This window comes from Pundamilia nyererei, unplaced genomic scaffold, assembly GCF_000239375.1.
Source record: "Pundamilia nyererei isolate P.nyererei 1_Seehausen unplaced genomic scaffold, PunNye1.0 scaffold00358, whole genome shotgun sequence".
Classification (NCBI taxonomy): domain Eukaryota; kingdom Metazoa; phylum Chordata; class Actinopteri; order Cichliformes; family Cichlidae; genus Pundamilia; species Pundamilia nyererei.
The window spans coordinates 288,553-304,010 of record NW_005187759.1 but is presented as its reverse complement, the minus strand read 5'-3'; the positions used below and the strand labels follow the sequence as shown (position 1 = coordinate 304,010).

Sequence of the window (15,458 nt, the reverse complement as noted above, 5' to 3'; positions counted from 1 at the left end):
AGTATCTACTAGTTATAGCTTTGGCAGAGCCAGTGTGTCTGCTGGTTTTCACTTCAGTCCCATCCTTCACAGTCATTCTGACTTCTTTCAAAAGAAAACAAACCCCTACTATCAGTCTGTTAGACGAAACACTGAAATAAAGTTAAATGTGTAACTTCTTACGAGGACCTTCAACAAAACAAAGGCACGATCAGCTCTGCCTTACTTGTGAAAATCTCTGTGATGACAAAGCTGCCCAAAATGGGATTTACTGTGTGTCCTGTTAAACATCGACAAGGAGAGAAAAAAGTGCCGTATTCAGCCAAAGACAAAAGGAGGTTTCATGATGCACACACACACACACTCGTTTTCATATCTTAGTGAGGACATGTTACCCTAACCATCAATAATCCGAACCCTCAACCTAAACCATAGCCTAACTGTAACCCTGACACCAAAACCACATTCTGAGCCTCAAACTCGTGGGAACGGGCGTTTTGTCCCCATCAGTGACTGTTGGTCCCCACAAGTATAGTAGCATGACAATTTTGTGTCCTCACAAAGATGTCTAAACATGTACATGTGTGCGCTTCACTCCCCTGAGTGCAGTCTGAAAGGACAGAATCAAAAGAACCCACAACGATGGATCCATCGTGGAAAAGCTGTCACTGCTTTATTGGAAGGTCGGCCCTCATCCACGCTGATCAAATGGGAAGACCCGGACACTCTCAGACATGCACAACATTTTAAGAGACTGAAGTGTCACTGGAGACCAGCAGACACACTGGCTCTACAAAAGCTATTACTGGGAGCTGTTATTAATGAGAGGCTGAGCCTTCAGCTATCGGGCTCCCCCCTCCTGCAAAACCAGCTCCTAGTTTGGATTCGGGAGTCAGACACGCTCTCTAGTTTTAGGATTACACTCCAAACTTTCCTTTTTAATAAAGCTTACAGTGAGGGCTGCTGACCTTGGACCATCCTTGAGTTATGCTGCTGTTGCTTGTATTTCTTCTCCACTCGTCTCTTTTCACTCCCCAAATGTTTATACATCATTAAATTGTGTCTGTTATCGCCCTCTCTTTTACGCTGCTGTGTTTGTGTGAGACTGGGAGAGAGAACAACATGGTCGGGGTATCAAATAATGAGGTCAGTGTACGTACAAGTAATCCTTGAAGATTAGGCTCAAGATTAATCTAAACACTCAGTTTCAGACAAGTTTTTCTCGCCTTGCCTCTGAACGATACCAGCTATCATCATCTCAGACAAAGCTCTGGCTGTGAGCACAGAAGCCCCGCCCACTAGCTATTCAAATATTCTGTTTATGAGGAGCAGCCAATCAGAACAGCTGGACTAATAAATAAGGATTATTTTGAACTGTGAATCATGCAAAGCTACTATAGTTTAGAACAGCACAGTGTGTGTGAGTGAGCAGTTCAGTTAAAAGGGCAGGATGAAGCTTTAAAGAGCAGCCTGCTTTACCTGGTGCTTGAGGTAAGTAGGCTCCAATCAGCTTGGATCGCTTCTTCTCATAGCCCTTCTGTGTGATGTCACCTGCCATAGAGAGAAAGACAGAGCAAATTTTACTTTCCTTATTCTCATACAGCAATACCCAGTGAGAGAGCCAGAGTCAGTGTTAAGTAAAACATGGATGATCGATGTTTTCTAAACTTTACTTCAAGATTCAGAGATCATTAAAGCTGCACTGGGCATGCAGGTTTTTATGTTTTTTAGATAAATGTTCACTGTTCCAGCTCCTACAAGCGTAATTTAAAAAAACAATGACAAATTAACAATAAGACTGCAATGAACTGAATACATTTCCCCTGAAAAAGCAAAACAATTTAAGGTACTACAGCATTTAGAGAGATCACGGTATGCTTATCGCTTGCTTACGACCAGATGATTCTGTTTGAATGAATGTGAATGTGCATAAATGAGGAACTCAAAGCACTGCAGGTGCAGCTGATTCACCTTTCACAGTGCGACAAACCACCTCAAAGCTTGCTGACCGATCTCCCCGAGCGATAAATCAAACCTCGCTACGGTACCATCAGCAGATTTCCACGCAGCACAAAGCACATCTGAATCCAATAGCGCTTTTATAAACGATTCCCGGCATTGGGTTTTAACCTCCGGGGACTGTCAGATCACCAGGAGGGGCTGCTGCATTTCAAAAGAAAGTTAAGAAGAGAGAGCCAGAAAATTTGGGGGTGAATCACTGCAAAGTAAATATGTGACTGCTGAGTATAAACACACAACAGACCAAATGAGTGTGACCCCACCCCTAATTATACTCCAAGTAAATGTAGCTGGAAAAAACAAAGTAACAATTTCAGAGAAAGGCAGAAAGCCACAGAGTGAAGGATTATGGGAATTAGAGTTTTAAGAACCAACATGGGCCCCAGATTACAATATGCATTTATATTAATATTTATATAGAGATAAATATATTATATATACACTGATGAACAGTAAATACAATATCGTCTTTATTCTATTTCTAATTCTACTCTATTTCAAATAGAGTTACAGTATGAAAGCTGGAGAGCCTGAGGAGGCTTTGTAGTTTGTGAAATGCTGAATGGTAGTGACTGAGGGAGAGTCAATGAGCCAACAAGTCATTATTGTATAAATGTATTTGGTGGAGACACTTGGATGTGCGTCTATGGGAGCTGAGGCCAGCTGATGTTCTTTAGATTGTTTTTGATATTTGTTTCCATTTTCTTAAGCATCAGTTTTAAATATGCACTGAATATGTGCTAATTTACAAAAACCTGAAGATTTCATTTAGCTGACATATTAGAATCAAACGGTTTTACCCTATAAACAAGAAACTATGTCAACAGCCAGAAAGAGTCAGTTTCCATCGCGCTGTTTGGGATAAAAGACTTTGTAAATCCGGTTCTGAATCAAGCTTACTAGTTGATAACTTTTACAAGAAAAACGATTTTGTTGTCTTGTTAGTTTTCTGAAATATTATGTTCAATATTGAAAATGAAGCAGTATCTACCAAACGTGCAGAAACAAGCAACAAAATTCAGTGAAATAAAACCTAAATGTGTATTTTGGAGATTTTCTTTCCACTAGTCTGCAAGAAGCCATGTTATACAAGCAAAATAGCAAGTGGATGAAAAATGCATGTGTTTGCCTGAGGTGAATCAACTTAAAATATGATAAAATGTTTTTACGGGATGCAAACGTCTAATTAAAATATTTGCTTTATGCATGACAAGCAGGCTCTCTGCGAGTCTGCAGAGTCCACGTGACTTGATGAATTGTAGGTCCAGACAGTTTTTGGTGCTTGCAGACTTCAGAGGAATTTTCCAGTTAGGTCTGTGTGTGCAGTTGCAGGGACATTTGGATTCAACATGTTCGGAGCAAAGAGGACGGAGAGGACCGGAAGGGCTGGAGAATAGATTCAGGATGAACTTCCACAACAAACTTGTGCGCGTACCGTTTGTACATTCTGTGGGATATAAAAAAGGAGCATCGCAGCAGTGTTTGACAAGCAAGTTTGTCTCGGTGATGTTACACACTTCTTACAGTGTGTGGCTTTTTGTTAATTAAATGCTCATGTTCAATGTGCTTCGTGGTTTTAGAAAGCAGGTCACAGAACACATGTTTTCTAAGGCACGATAACAAAAATAATTACACCCATCTCCATATTTTGCTACATTTGGGCTCCACTACAGCAGCTGTATGAGAATCACAGTCCAAAATAATCCGCATTTGTCCGATACTGGGCCCTGGTGAACCCCTGATTGGCTAACACTCACAAGCAGAAGGTTTGAACAGCGGGTGGGTGGGGCTTCTGTGCTCACATCAAATGAACACATCTGCTTGCAGTGATATGATGCGAGCTGATGTGGTTCTCACATCAGTGAGTGGATGTCACGGTGGGACTGGATGACCCCCCCATACTTTCTGAGCCACGGGTGCGCCGAGGAGAAAAAACTGAAACTGGCTGTTTAAAGCAGTGTGAAGCTGAGATTCTCACTCTTTTTGACTGTGTTTAGTATGAACATCCACTCTTAAACCAATCAGGGTAGAAAAGTGACAGTCCCTGCTTTAAATGCAGGACTCTAAAAATACCAAACATTCTTCGTGCAGACTAAATGCTCTGCTATTTACATATTCTGAATTTCTGTGACGACTGTAGCTGCCGACTGATGAGCTGCGGAGCAATTTCAGGATTTCTCTGCCTGGAGGATGTCTGAGTAAAAATAAATAATTAAAAATAAATAAAATCGGGTGAGTGTGCTTCCCAAGCAGCGAGCGACGCACGAAGCAGACCTGAGTGACGCTAAACCTGCAGAGGATTTGTCGAACACAGAAAAAGCGGTTTGCGTGGCTGACTTGACAAATCCTTCTTAAACGCACAAACAGGTGAGTAACTGGCTGGGATCAAGAAACCGGCTGTGGGCACAGACGTCATCTGCGATGATGTCAGCACAATGTATGTGTGTGTGAGAGAGATTTCAGTAGCATGAAGGCACATGGCAATAATTATCATCTCTGGCAGGGGATCCAACTACCCTGCTGAGAGAGAGGAACTGGAAAATACACTGAGGGAGGTGAAGACGTGTGGGTAAACAGAGGAGGTCTGACCTTGTCTTTTAGATATTGACTTGTTGAGGAGGTGACACACAAACACTCAGTTAGCATGTTCTTGATTTAATTGGAGTTTTATCAGCAAAGCGGAGACCGAGTGAAATGAACATGTCAGTCAGCTCTGTGTTAAAAATCATCCACCCAGTCGGACAGGCGGTCCATCAGCCTGTCAGTCACTCTGTCAGGCACAGAGTCAAACACACTGTGGCTGTATATTAAACTACCGCAAGATAAATGCTGTCTAATGCAATCAGGTTTTGTATAAACAGTGCATTCATGCAACTTTCCACGTTACTGCAGGTTTACACGCGGAAAATAAGAAAGACGTGCCAGGCTTTTAGGATCATGCCCAGGAAGGGGCCGCCATTGCTGCCAGCGCCGTTTTAGTCAAGAAGGAAGTGACGGGTTGGAATACTCACGCTTTTTCCTAAACGTATAACAAACCACATCAAAAAAATCTGTGAAGACAACGTTGGATTTGAAACCAAGCCCAGTGATGAAGATGAATAACAAGCAGGAACATATTAAATAAAATAGATACAAACCATACACACATAAAAAACAGTTATAAGCCTCATAATAAAACATGTACTTTTGCTTATGAACACAGCTGAGACACTAAAATGTGCCTGTGAAAGAAGCTGAATGTGATTCTTTTGATTACAACAATAAAATAAAAAGTTTTCACAGAGTTATAATGGCTGCTGTGACTCAGTTTTCCGGGGAAATACAGAAGTTTTTCACCTCTCTGAGCTTTTTTAAAGTAGGTTAGAAATGAAAAAGATGAGACACCAAGGATTAAAAAGGACAGGTAGTAATAATGAGATATGTTTTTGTCACGAAGTCTATAAAACACAAGAAACTATGCTTATCCTCAACCAGCAGTTGGTGCTGTTCAGCACCAAAACACACTGAATTTAGAGTCAAGTATCATATTACTCTGAAACTATGTTACTGATTTTGTGAGGATTAAAGTTATTTTTCTGCAAGCTAGTGCTCGTGCAGGAAACCTGTGCATGCAAGTACAGTATACAGAGCAGGTCAAAGGTCAGGGCACACACTCAAACTGTGTTTACAACAGTTTCGGTTAATAAGTTGATAGTTTGCCATCTTTTCTCTTCCAATTAAGTTCATCTAAGCTGGAGGATTATTTCTAGCCTCTCCCTCGATCTGAGGCGTTTGACTTGATGAGAATTATACTCGTATGGCAAACTGAAACAGAAACTTCCAAAGCAAGATCAAAAGCGAATGAGAGGTCCTCCTCCTTTCTCAGACTGGGGTGAGGAATAAAGAAGCAGATGATGAGGATGGAGGGATGAGGATCTTTAAATAGGCACAGGGGAAGGAAGGATGACTCAGGCTCTGCTATTCTGTAACTTCTTCCCTCCGTCTCACTGTCTGTCTATTTCAGTTAGAACAAAATGGATTTAGGGTGATGTTTTCACAGGTCAGAGTGAGGTGGTGTAAGCCCCGAGAGCTTAAACTGTCTCCAAACACAAACAGACACAAAGAGCTTCACATTTAGCTCGAGTGAGTCAAAAATCTAAAAGGCTAAACACAGACGAGAAAGAAGCAATCAATCCTTCAGTTCATTAAAAACCAAAACAATAAACTGGACAATCAAAAAAGAAAAATCCAGATTTTATGAATTTGCTGATTTATTGCTTTTCTTTAATGATGCTGTGAAAAATGAACAACAGAATTAGAGCTCTGGAAACCAAAACCATATCTGAAAAAGAAACCTCCACAGTTTTGCAGAACACATCTCTGGAAATGTTTATGACCACAAGGCGCTCTACCTCCAATCAGAAAGCACAGCGTCATGTTAGAGGGCGAGTACTTCAGCCTGCAGCTTCTTTACACATTCAAGACGCCTAAAGCACAAAAGCACCAAGAGCAGAGGACGGCTCAGCACGAGCAGCGCACTGAACAGTTAGCACAGACATGATGACGACTGATCAATGGGATTAAAATGATTTTACATGGTAACCGTTTTAAAAACTGGCTGTATGAACTAAACAAAGACCAAATACACATAAACACAGTAACAGCTTCTGTGCATGGTCAGTCTGGATCTGCACATTTATACTAGCATTATTACTGTCATTATTATTAATGCTACCTCTTGCCAAACAGCACCCATGGCCCAGAATCATCTAAGGGAAAATGAAAGTCTGGGAATCAAACGTTTCTACCACAAGTTTGCTTCTCTACCCTCCAGCCAGAGCAAAGGTAACAGAGGAAAACTAAACCAATTAAAGGACACAGCTAAGAGCACCTGGTATCACTTAATTTGCATCTAGTCCTTTAATCATAAATGTGTACCGTTTACACAGATGTCACCCTTATCACCAGGCTGTGGTAGAAAGCACTGTTGGACCACACAGCAGGCCTTTTGTTTCCAATGTTTCAGCCCCATGCGAGGGACAAATCCAGCTACAGTCCTGTGTTTGTCTCTGAGTGCTTCAGTGTTTTGAAATATGCATGGAGCAGCATGATGACAGCCGTAAAACCTCACTATAAGCTGCCTATGAATTATTGACACTCAGATATTTACATACTGCTGGAAGCGCCCTCCCCGACTCCCTGCTAGACATCAGACTGGCACGCTCTTAACCCCGACCTTGATGTCAAGCACTTTGAGTGGTCGATGTATAAATCACTCCTTCGCGCACTTGCAGGACAGTGTGGACGCCACGGAAGTCACCATAGCAACTGATGGGCTAGCATGTTCCACTACGTGTAAAAATCTGTGTGATAGAGTCTGACACGGACCTCGCGCTCACCGCGGAGTTTGCCGTGACTTCTTTAAACACAGCACTCTGGACAGTTTCACTCTGAGGTGGTCTTTCAGTTCCAGTTGAAGGAAATCTTAAAGCTACAGCGTGCAGTTATATTTCAGACTATGTGTTCTCGCAGCTTAGTTTCAACAGTTTGTGTTTGGCCCTTTCCTGTTTCCACACAACAATCGTCCTGCAGAAGAAAGTCAGCTCCATAAAGACATTAAATAACTCCCACAGAGCTCTGACCTCAACCCACACCATCATCCACCACTGCTGCACCTAGTTTCGTCTTACAGGGACCTACAGATTTAGCTGCAAATTACTGCAGTTAAGTTCAGCATCTGGCGGACAAGAAAAATCTATAAAAGCTGATGCTGCTACAGCAGAATTTAACAAAACTATCCCGTTTACGTCAAAAACACTTTTGCTCACGAAAAGCAAAAGTCAAACGTGCTCCGCGTTCAATCGCAGCCTCAGAGAACAACTTTGATCTGCTGAATCACCTTCCTGTGGTGAAAGGATGAGTGCTGCAAGTCAGTTTGTGCAGAAACAGCCGGCTGAGCCTGCATGACCATATACAGTGTGAGAGAGAGAGCGAGAGAGAGACACCGAGCCATGACAAAAGAAGAGGCTGATATAGAAGAGACGGAAACATGGAAGAGAAACAGAGACCAGGAAAAAACACACGAGAGCGAGAGAGCAGGGAAATAATGACACTGACAAAATAGAAACGGGAAGAGAGGAAGACTGAGCGCGTGTGTGTGTGTGTGTGTGTGTGTGTGTGTGTATCTATCCAGCACCTAAAAAGGAAACAGTTGATTTTATTGTTTCCACACTGCAACGCTACAGATAACAGACGCGTGAGAGGAAGGAGATAAAAAACTAAAATATGGAATAGATGGAATATTTAGTGTAGAGTAGAACAGGATGAAGTGAACAAGGAAAAAAAAAGGAAGGATAGAGAAACAATTCTGTCATGTGACCATTGGGGACTAATAAAGAAAGCTTTTTGTTCTCTCTCTCAAACAGAAAGAAGAGTTTCAGAGTACAAGCACAAATGCATAGAACAAAAAGAAAGCAGGAACTTTCATGGAAACTCATAAAACCCACAAGACTAAAAACTTACTCGCCTCATTCAAAACCTCGCTTTAGCCAATCAATAGTGAAGAACAACTCGCAGCAAAAGGCGACACAAGTTTTGGGTAACTTTTGTAAAGTAGAAAAAAATGTGTTTAGTTCAACATCCACGTGATGCTGACTGATTCAAAAAGCTTTCTGATCATCTCAAACGCTGCAAAATGAATCGCCAATCAAATATTCTAGAAGAGCCAACAGGAAGTCGGCCCACTCAGCCGCCGGAAGTGTCATTCGGTCACAAATTACATATTTTGGAAACATTTTATCACAATGATGCTGCAGAGGGGAAGTCAGAGTCATCAAAGTCATCAGTGTGATCCGTCCAACAACTGTGGAAACATCCTCCGAATGCTCCTCTGATGAAATTCATGTTTGTCGTTTTCAGTGACATCACAAGAGGTAATATTATCTGAAGCCAGATTATTTCCACATGTTCAAGGAAAAGCTAACCGTCTGTGTGTGTGTGTCACAACAAGCCTGACAGCAGCAGTTGTAGTAAAAGCAAAATGAAAACAATCGATGCATAAAGATAACATCAATGTTTGGATCTCTGCAAGAATACAAATAAAAAAGCTTGTTGGGTGAAGAGCACCAGCATCATTTACACTGGTGCTCTCTTTCAGAGATGCAGGTTTCAGTGAACTGAACTCACGGCCGCTTAGTCTGAATCTGTTCTGTTAACATTGCAAAACTCCAGCTTATAGAGGGCAAAGTGCAACAACATCAACTTCGATTAACTTCCTTCAAAGAAAGGACCAAAAACTGACCTGGTGGAGCAAAAACAATCAAAACTAATAAATGTTTTATAATTAAATTGGGGCATTTTTATTTGTGCCTGCTTTTGAAAGTTGTTTTTATTTTTTATGAAACGCTGCAAATGGTTATGACTGATGATGGAAGTTAAACACAGAGAAAATCCACACAAACACTCATTAACAACAGTTGGAGGAAACGCCCAAGGGCTCCTCCGGGGATGAAGGCAGGACACACACACACACACACACATTCAGCAGGTGTTTACAGTAACAACATGCTGATTCAGTGCTCACCTCCACACAGGTACAATCACACACACTTTGAGCCTGTGTGTAACCATTAAAACTTTACATGGTTTTAAACTTGAGTTTTGTCAGCTGAGAAAACAAAACTCTGGGCTGTTTTCATCTGTACGGAGCTGAGCAAACCATCTCCTTCGACCTGAAAGTCTCGCGGGTGTCAGGCTGCTCCTCTATGATTCTTTGACTTGCTACATTTTACAGTTATGACATTTTCCCCGGACAGCGGCTCTGTGGGAGTTTCTTGGCCCGTTTGTGCCTCGTGATGTTTAAAAGAGTTCGTTTTCCTTCCCTAATAAACAGATTCGACAGCAAAACCTGTAAGCACAGACACAACACCTTCTTCTTCAGTCTGAGGCGGAGACGAAGCAGACGTGGCGCAACTTGACGAAGGTGCTACATTAACAAAATTCCTCCTCTGGCCGTCATAAAACTGGAGAAAGGAGCGTGTGACCGTGCTTCCTCGTGGCACATGACAATTATAAATACATGTATGCTGGATTTCAATCGGTGGACGCAGCTTAAAATGATTTATGGTCGTCCTGCGCGCTTGTGGAAAAACAGAGCTAAACTTACTCTAGTGCCAGCAAAACCATTACACGCACAATAAGGAGGACTGGGTGGAAAGTCCCGTTACAGTTTATGTTCGACCGCATGAAACGAGAAAGGAAACGAATGTGTCTGGAACACGTGCCTTCATCGAGTACAGATGGTGTTCACTCGGGCCGAAGCGTCTAACAAATACAAAGTTAATTAAACCGTCGGTGCTGTTGCTAATAAGACGACTATTATAAGACAACTTGCTGCTTCAGTCGGAATCGGCGGCAAAAATGACATCAAAGGTTTTAAACAAATCTCAGGTTCATTTGATACATTTTGTGAGTTTCAGCCAGAATTTGTGCCAGTTTTGTGTATCATTGCAAAAATAAAAACTGTAACCTGCAAAAAGGAAAATGTTTCTATTGAATTCATTATGGTGGAAAATCTAATATGCCAGATGCTGATGCAGATAAAGATGTCAGAGGCATCCAAGGAATCTGATTTGGTGGTTGTATTGCACTGAAGGCATAGACCTGAAACTCGGAGCCAAGAATCTGGGGAATGTCCACAGTGAGTGTGACAAATTTCTAAACTTTTTGCCACAGAGATGACGAGCTGTCCCGGGAATTCAGCGACGGTGCTGTCACCTGTCCTGACCTCCGATTCTATCCTGTACTAACTCAGTACTGATGCAACTCTAGGTGCTTTTAATGGCTCCGTTTCTGCTCTGTGACTGCCACTATCATATAAACAGCTTACTAATGTGGAGTAAGCTTTATTTCAATAGCACCTTTGCAGCTAAACAATTAATATCAGAAGGTACTGCAAACCCAAAATCAGAGGACAAAGGTTGTTAGGCCTGAGAACCTCAGATACTGTCTCCAGTCTTACAGTTGCATAAATGGCGATCACACCTGTGTCTGACTTGTTGACACATCTCTCTGTTCTGGATTAAAATGGTCAAAGGCCCTGAGACCAAATAGTGTTTCAGCTTCATGTGCAGTAAAACACAGAGTGCAAAGCCTTGATGTCATTAAGGAGAGAGGAGCAGCAACAACAGCAGGCCATCGGCAAAGTGCTCACAGAAGTCTCCCCCATAAAAACACTGTTAGTAACAAAGTCTGTGGGAACAGGAGGTTTTTATTTACCTTAAAAACATCCTGAATGTGTCTCAGAGACGTTCTGCAGAAGATTTCTCAACATTTTCAGAAGAAAACTAAACAGATCTTTGCTGTCCCTGGTTTACGGTTGGTTATCTCGTATTTAATCCCAACTGTCAACAAACCAGTTTATCACTGCTCTTTATCAGCGTGCAATAAGCTGCACCATCAGCTGAAAGAGACTGAAATCAACAGAACAGAAAATGAGTTTGAAGATTGATCAGTCAGATAATAAATAAATATTGATTTGTTCATATTATTTGTTTTATATTATTGTACACCCAGAGTTCTTCCTGCTGTTCAGCTCTTCAAAAAGACTCAACTACAAATAAAGGGAGGGAGACGCAAAAACAAAGCAGCTTCCAGCATAAAGAAATTTGTTTTTAAGTCGGATCCAGCATGAAAACAGAGGTTATGTTGGAGGTGGGTTGTGAAGGGGCTTGCAGATGTACACAAACTTCCTGCAGACTAAAGCAGGGCTTATAATTTCCACTAGGATGCACCTGGGTCGTAAACTTTGTATATTATTGTGGACAATTAACATTACAATGCACCAACTACACAGGATTCCCAGGCGATGGACTTCAAGCTGATGTGAAATAACTAACAGGAATGATTACTCAGCCGTCGGGCCTCCAGCTGTCTATGTCTGCAATGGAGTATAATGCAGGCTTAAGTCATCTTAAACAGCGTTCCCTCTGGCCTTGCAGAAGGGGATCAGGTTAGCCATCAGCTGATGTGTGGCTGCACTGAGATCAGTCAGCATAGTCGGTCCTAAATCTTACAAGATCGTCTCAGAGGCCTGTGTGAACTACATCTATGCTCAGTTCACATCTTGTACTCAAATGTAATTATTTTCTAGAGGAAAAAATGAACGTAGCGTGATAAAGAGTTAAAATCAACAATAATCGGAATTCTTTTGACTGCAATGATCGCGTAACGATCACTGGATACGCTCACAGCTCTTCTTCAGAGTAAAAACCTGCTCATCTCCTCTATTTGGTTACATCAGCGCCCAGTATTTACATTCTTTGTTTGTCATGAAGCAGGTGCAAAACCTATCGTACCAGCGACAGAAACAGGGCCAACAGTCCGTATGACGTTATAGGTGCACCGAAGCAAGCTGGTCAGTAGTCACACACGGCGAGGAAAGCTGCAGAGCAGACGCACGGCGCTTTACATCGTCACTGCTGTCTTTGAAAAACGAAAACTTTCAGATCACAGCAAAGCTCATTTTAAAGTTTTACGTGGTTAAAAACACAAAACTCAAACTCCTGCCATTCACCAATGAGAAAAACAAACACCCTGAAGTCAGACATTTATTCCAATTACGATAATTAGATCAAGAAAATCAGCTTCCACACATACACGCAGACACACACAAACACACACACACACAGCTTTCTTCTACTCACCGAGCATTTCGGGCAGCAGGAATAAAAAACTGACAGCAGCAAACTGAGCTTCATGCTCCGCTCAGACGAGCCGCCGTCCTCGTCTGTGGACCAGTGTGTGGAAACACTGGTTGCTTATTCCCCACTGGCAGCACACACACACTCTCTCTCTCACACACACACACACACACCCATTCAATTAACATGCACACTCAAAGACAAGCAGCTTATTAGTTTTAAGGAGGAAGCAGGTCGACCTTGTCTGCACAGACAAAGGGCTGAAGGTGTCTGCTGACATTCAGCTACTGACGCTGCCTTTCTTGTCAACATACACACACAGACACACACACACACACACACACACACACACACACTGCAGCTGTGAACTGACAATGACTTCACCGTGTACCCTCCATTTTTAGTCCTGGAAGGAAGAAAACTGCTTTTCACCTGATTTCACAGTATGGACACACACACACACCCCTACCCTGTTGGTACAGTCCAACACTGCCTGCCTAAACATGCTGCCCCATAAACAAATTGGTCTGTTTGTCAGCTGACTTCACAGTGAGGTAAGAGAGGACACACACACACACACACACACACACACAGCCGGGTTTTTCCTCACATCTCGAGCCTTCGACCACTCGGGATCCGTAGCTTCTCCTGGGGTTACAACGACTGCCAGCACACAGGAGGGGCAACGAAGATTCAATTTTTACTGTAATGATTGGCTCAAATATCTTTATTTTAACTGGAACGAGCTGAATTTCACAGGAAAATCTGAAACAATGATTCACATCCTTTCTTACATGAGAGCACAGTTCAGTATGGTTTGAAAACTGGACGTATTCGACTGTGTCAAAGTGAAAAGCCTGAACTATCAAAAAATGTGATTTTATTTATTTCAGATTTGGGGGTGGGCATTGATTCCTGCATAGGTGGCATCCTTTATAGCACTGAACTCAAATTCAGTGAGCTTTTTCTTTCAAAGGGTTTTTGTAGAAGGCAGACTGCACAACAGATTTTTCACACTTAGGGAAATGGGACTAAATAAAACCCACCGATTCAAAGATTCACAAGTGTGGCCCGAACACTTATAATAGTCTTAAATGTCCCCCTGAAATCTGTCTTATGAGAATTTTTTAGCATTAGCCGCCACATAAAGCAGCCAGCATGGTTCAAAAGTAAAAAGGAGTGCCACCATCAAAACTCAATAAAAAAGCAAATCCAGGGCATCTGTTTGACAGCTGATTCTCTGAAGTGCAGAGCTACAGTGTTAAAATCAGGAATTTTGGCCTCATCTGCTCTTGTATACGAGCGACCACCACCTCTGCTTCAAAGACAAAGATGTTTGTCTTTGAGGGCTTCTCTGCTCATTCCTTTCTGCTTGGGGGGTTCCCCTGGTGTATGCTTGCTGCAAAGAAAATAATACTGGAAAATCCAACATATCTGAATATTCCCACGCTCAAAATAGAGGCGGAGGCCGAGGCACTGTCTACATATTTTCTAAAACGGGACATCATCGTGTGCGATTATCCAGATTTTACAAAACGGGACTTTACAGCTGTAGAATCGCTTTCCATTGAAAAGGCAAACTTAATAAAACCGGAATAATGAAGTCATCATCCAGCAAAACAAATCCTCTGGAGTGACTTCATTTCCTGCATTTAGAGCAAAAACAGAGAGACTGAAGGTTTACGGTCATCTCTGCTGTCCCGAGGGGTCGACTTCTCACAGCGCCGAACTCCAGCAAACTGACCTACATGTCCGAGGAAAGTCCCCCCGCCTGCTCAGGCATCTTGTGACCGGATCGGACCGACTCACTGAGGATGACTTGGGTCACAAGGTCAGCGTTTTTTGTTCTTTTTTCAGTAGATCACCCAGGCTGATCGTCACATGTCCGTTACACTAGATTAAGACACATAATCTGAAACATGCACCCAGCGGATGTTACAAATCAATTTAGAAAAAAACAAAAACACATTTTTGTGTTCAGCATGTCTCATTAGATGGTTATACAGATTATTGGATTGGCCCTATACTGGTTTTTCTTCATTTCTGTCTCTCTGTGACATCACAGTATGACCCTATGAGGCTCAGGCTTCAGGTTGCTCTCAAACTTTATTAAAGGTTGTTTCTGCTCTTGGCTCTGCGTGATGTCAGTGAGATGGGATATCCCTAATATGAGTATCTGCTTTTCTAATCTCGTTTACAAGTGGAAGCAAGTCAGAAGAGAGCTCTCATGAAGGGAGGAAGGAGGTGAAATGAGGGGCTGCAGCTACAACTATAACGAAGGAGTCAGTCACATTCACTTTAAGCAGCAAATCAAAGTACGATTTTAAACACCTAGTGAACAGCTGAACAAGCTGGAGGTCATTTCTGCTTTTTACAGCCGCCATTTAAATGCACTGACTATGCCGCATGCATGCATTGTGATCGGATTGCAGTACACAAATAAGCGAGCTCGGTCACATCCCAGGTTAAGTAAGTCAGTGTCAACCCTGGACAGGTTTAAAGAAAGACTTGCTTCCCTACAGCTGCTGCCAGCAGCTTCGAGTTAGCAGTAAAAGGTGATGTGAGAGGTTTTTTTTTTTTTAAAGGATGCCAGGTTTAAACAGGTTGTGAGAGCTGTGTGTACAGTGAGAGCGTGCAGGTCCTGCAGCCAGAACAAATTTGCATGCTGTCATGATTCCCTAAATAGAACAGGGAAACACACGGACTGTGCTTATCAAATGTCACGTGGAAGCTGTTTTTACAGTAAGAGAAAATGTTTTTTAAAGACATTTGAGCATAAAG

General features: G+C 42.2%; 1 protein-coding gene across 1 annotated transcript in view; it reads right to left on the bottom strand.

The window, feature by feature from the left end:
• Positions 1 to 15,458, bottom strand: part of LOC102210792 (disco-interacting protein 2 homolog C-like) — a 194,199-nt gene that overhangs the window by 86,143 nt on the left and 92,598 nt on the right. Inside the window, exon 2 of the mRNA XM_013915755.1 lies at positions 1,459 to 1,530. Coding sequence (XP_013771209.1) covers positions 1,459 to 1,530 — 72 coding nt within the window. The remainder of the gene's footprint in view (positions 1 to 1,458; positions 1,531 to 15,458) is intronic.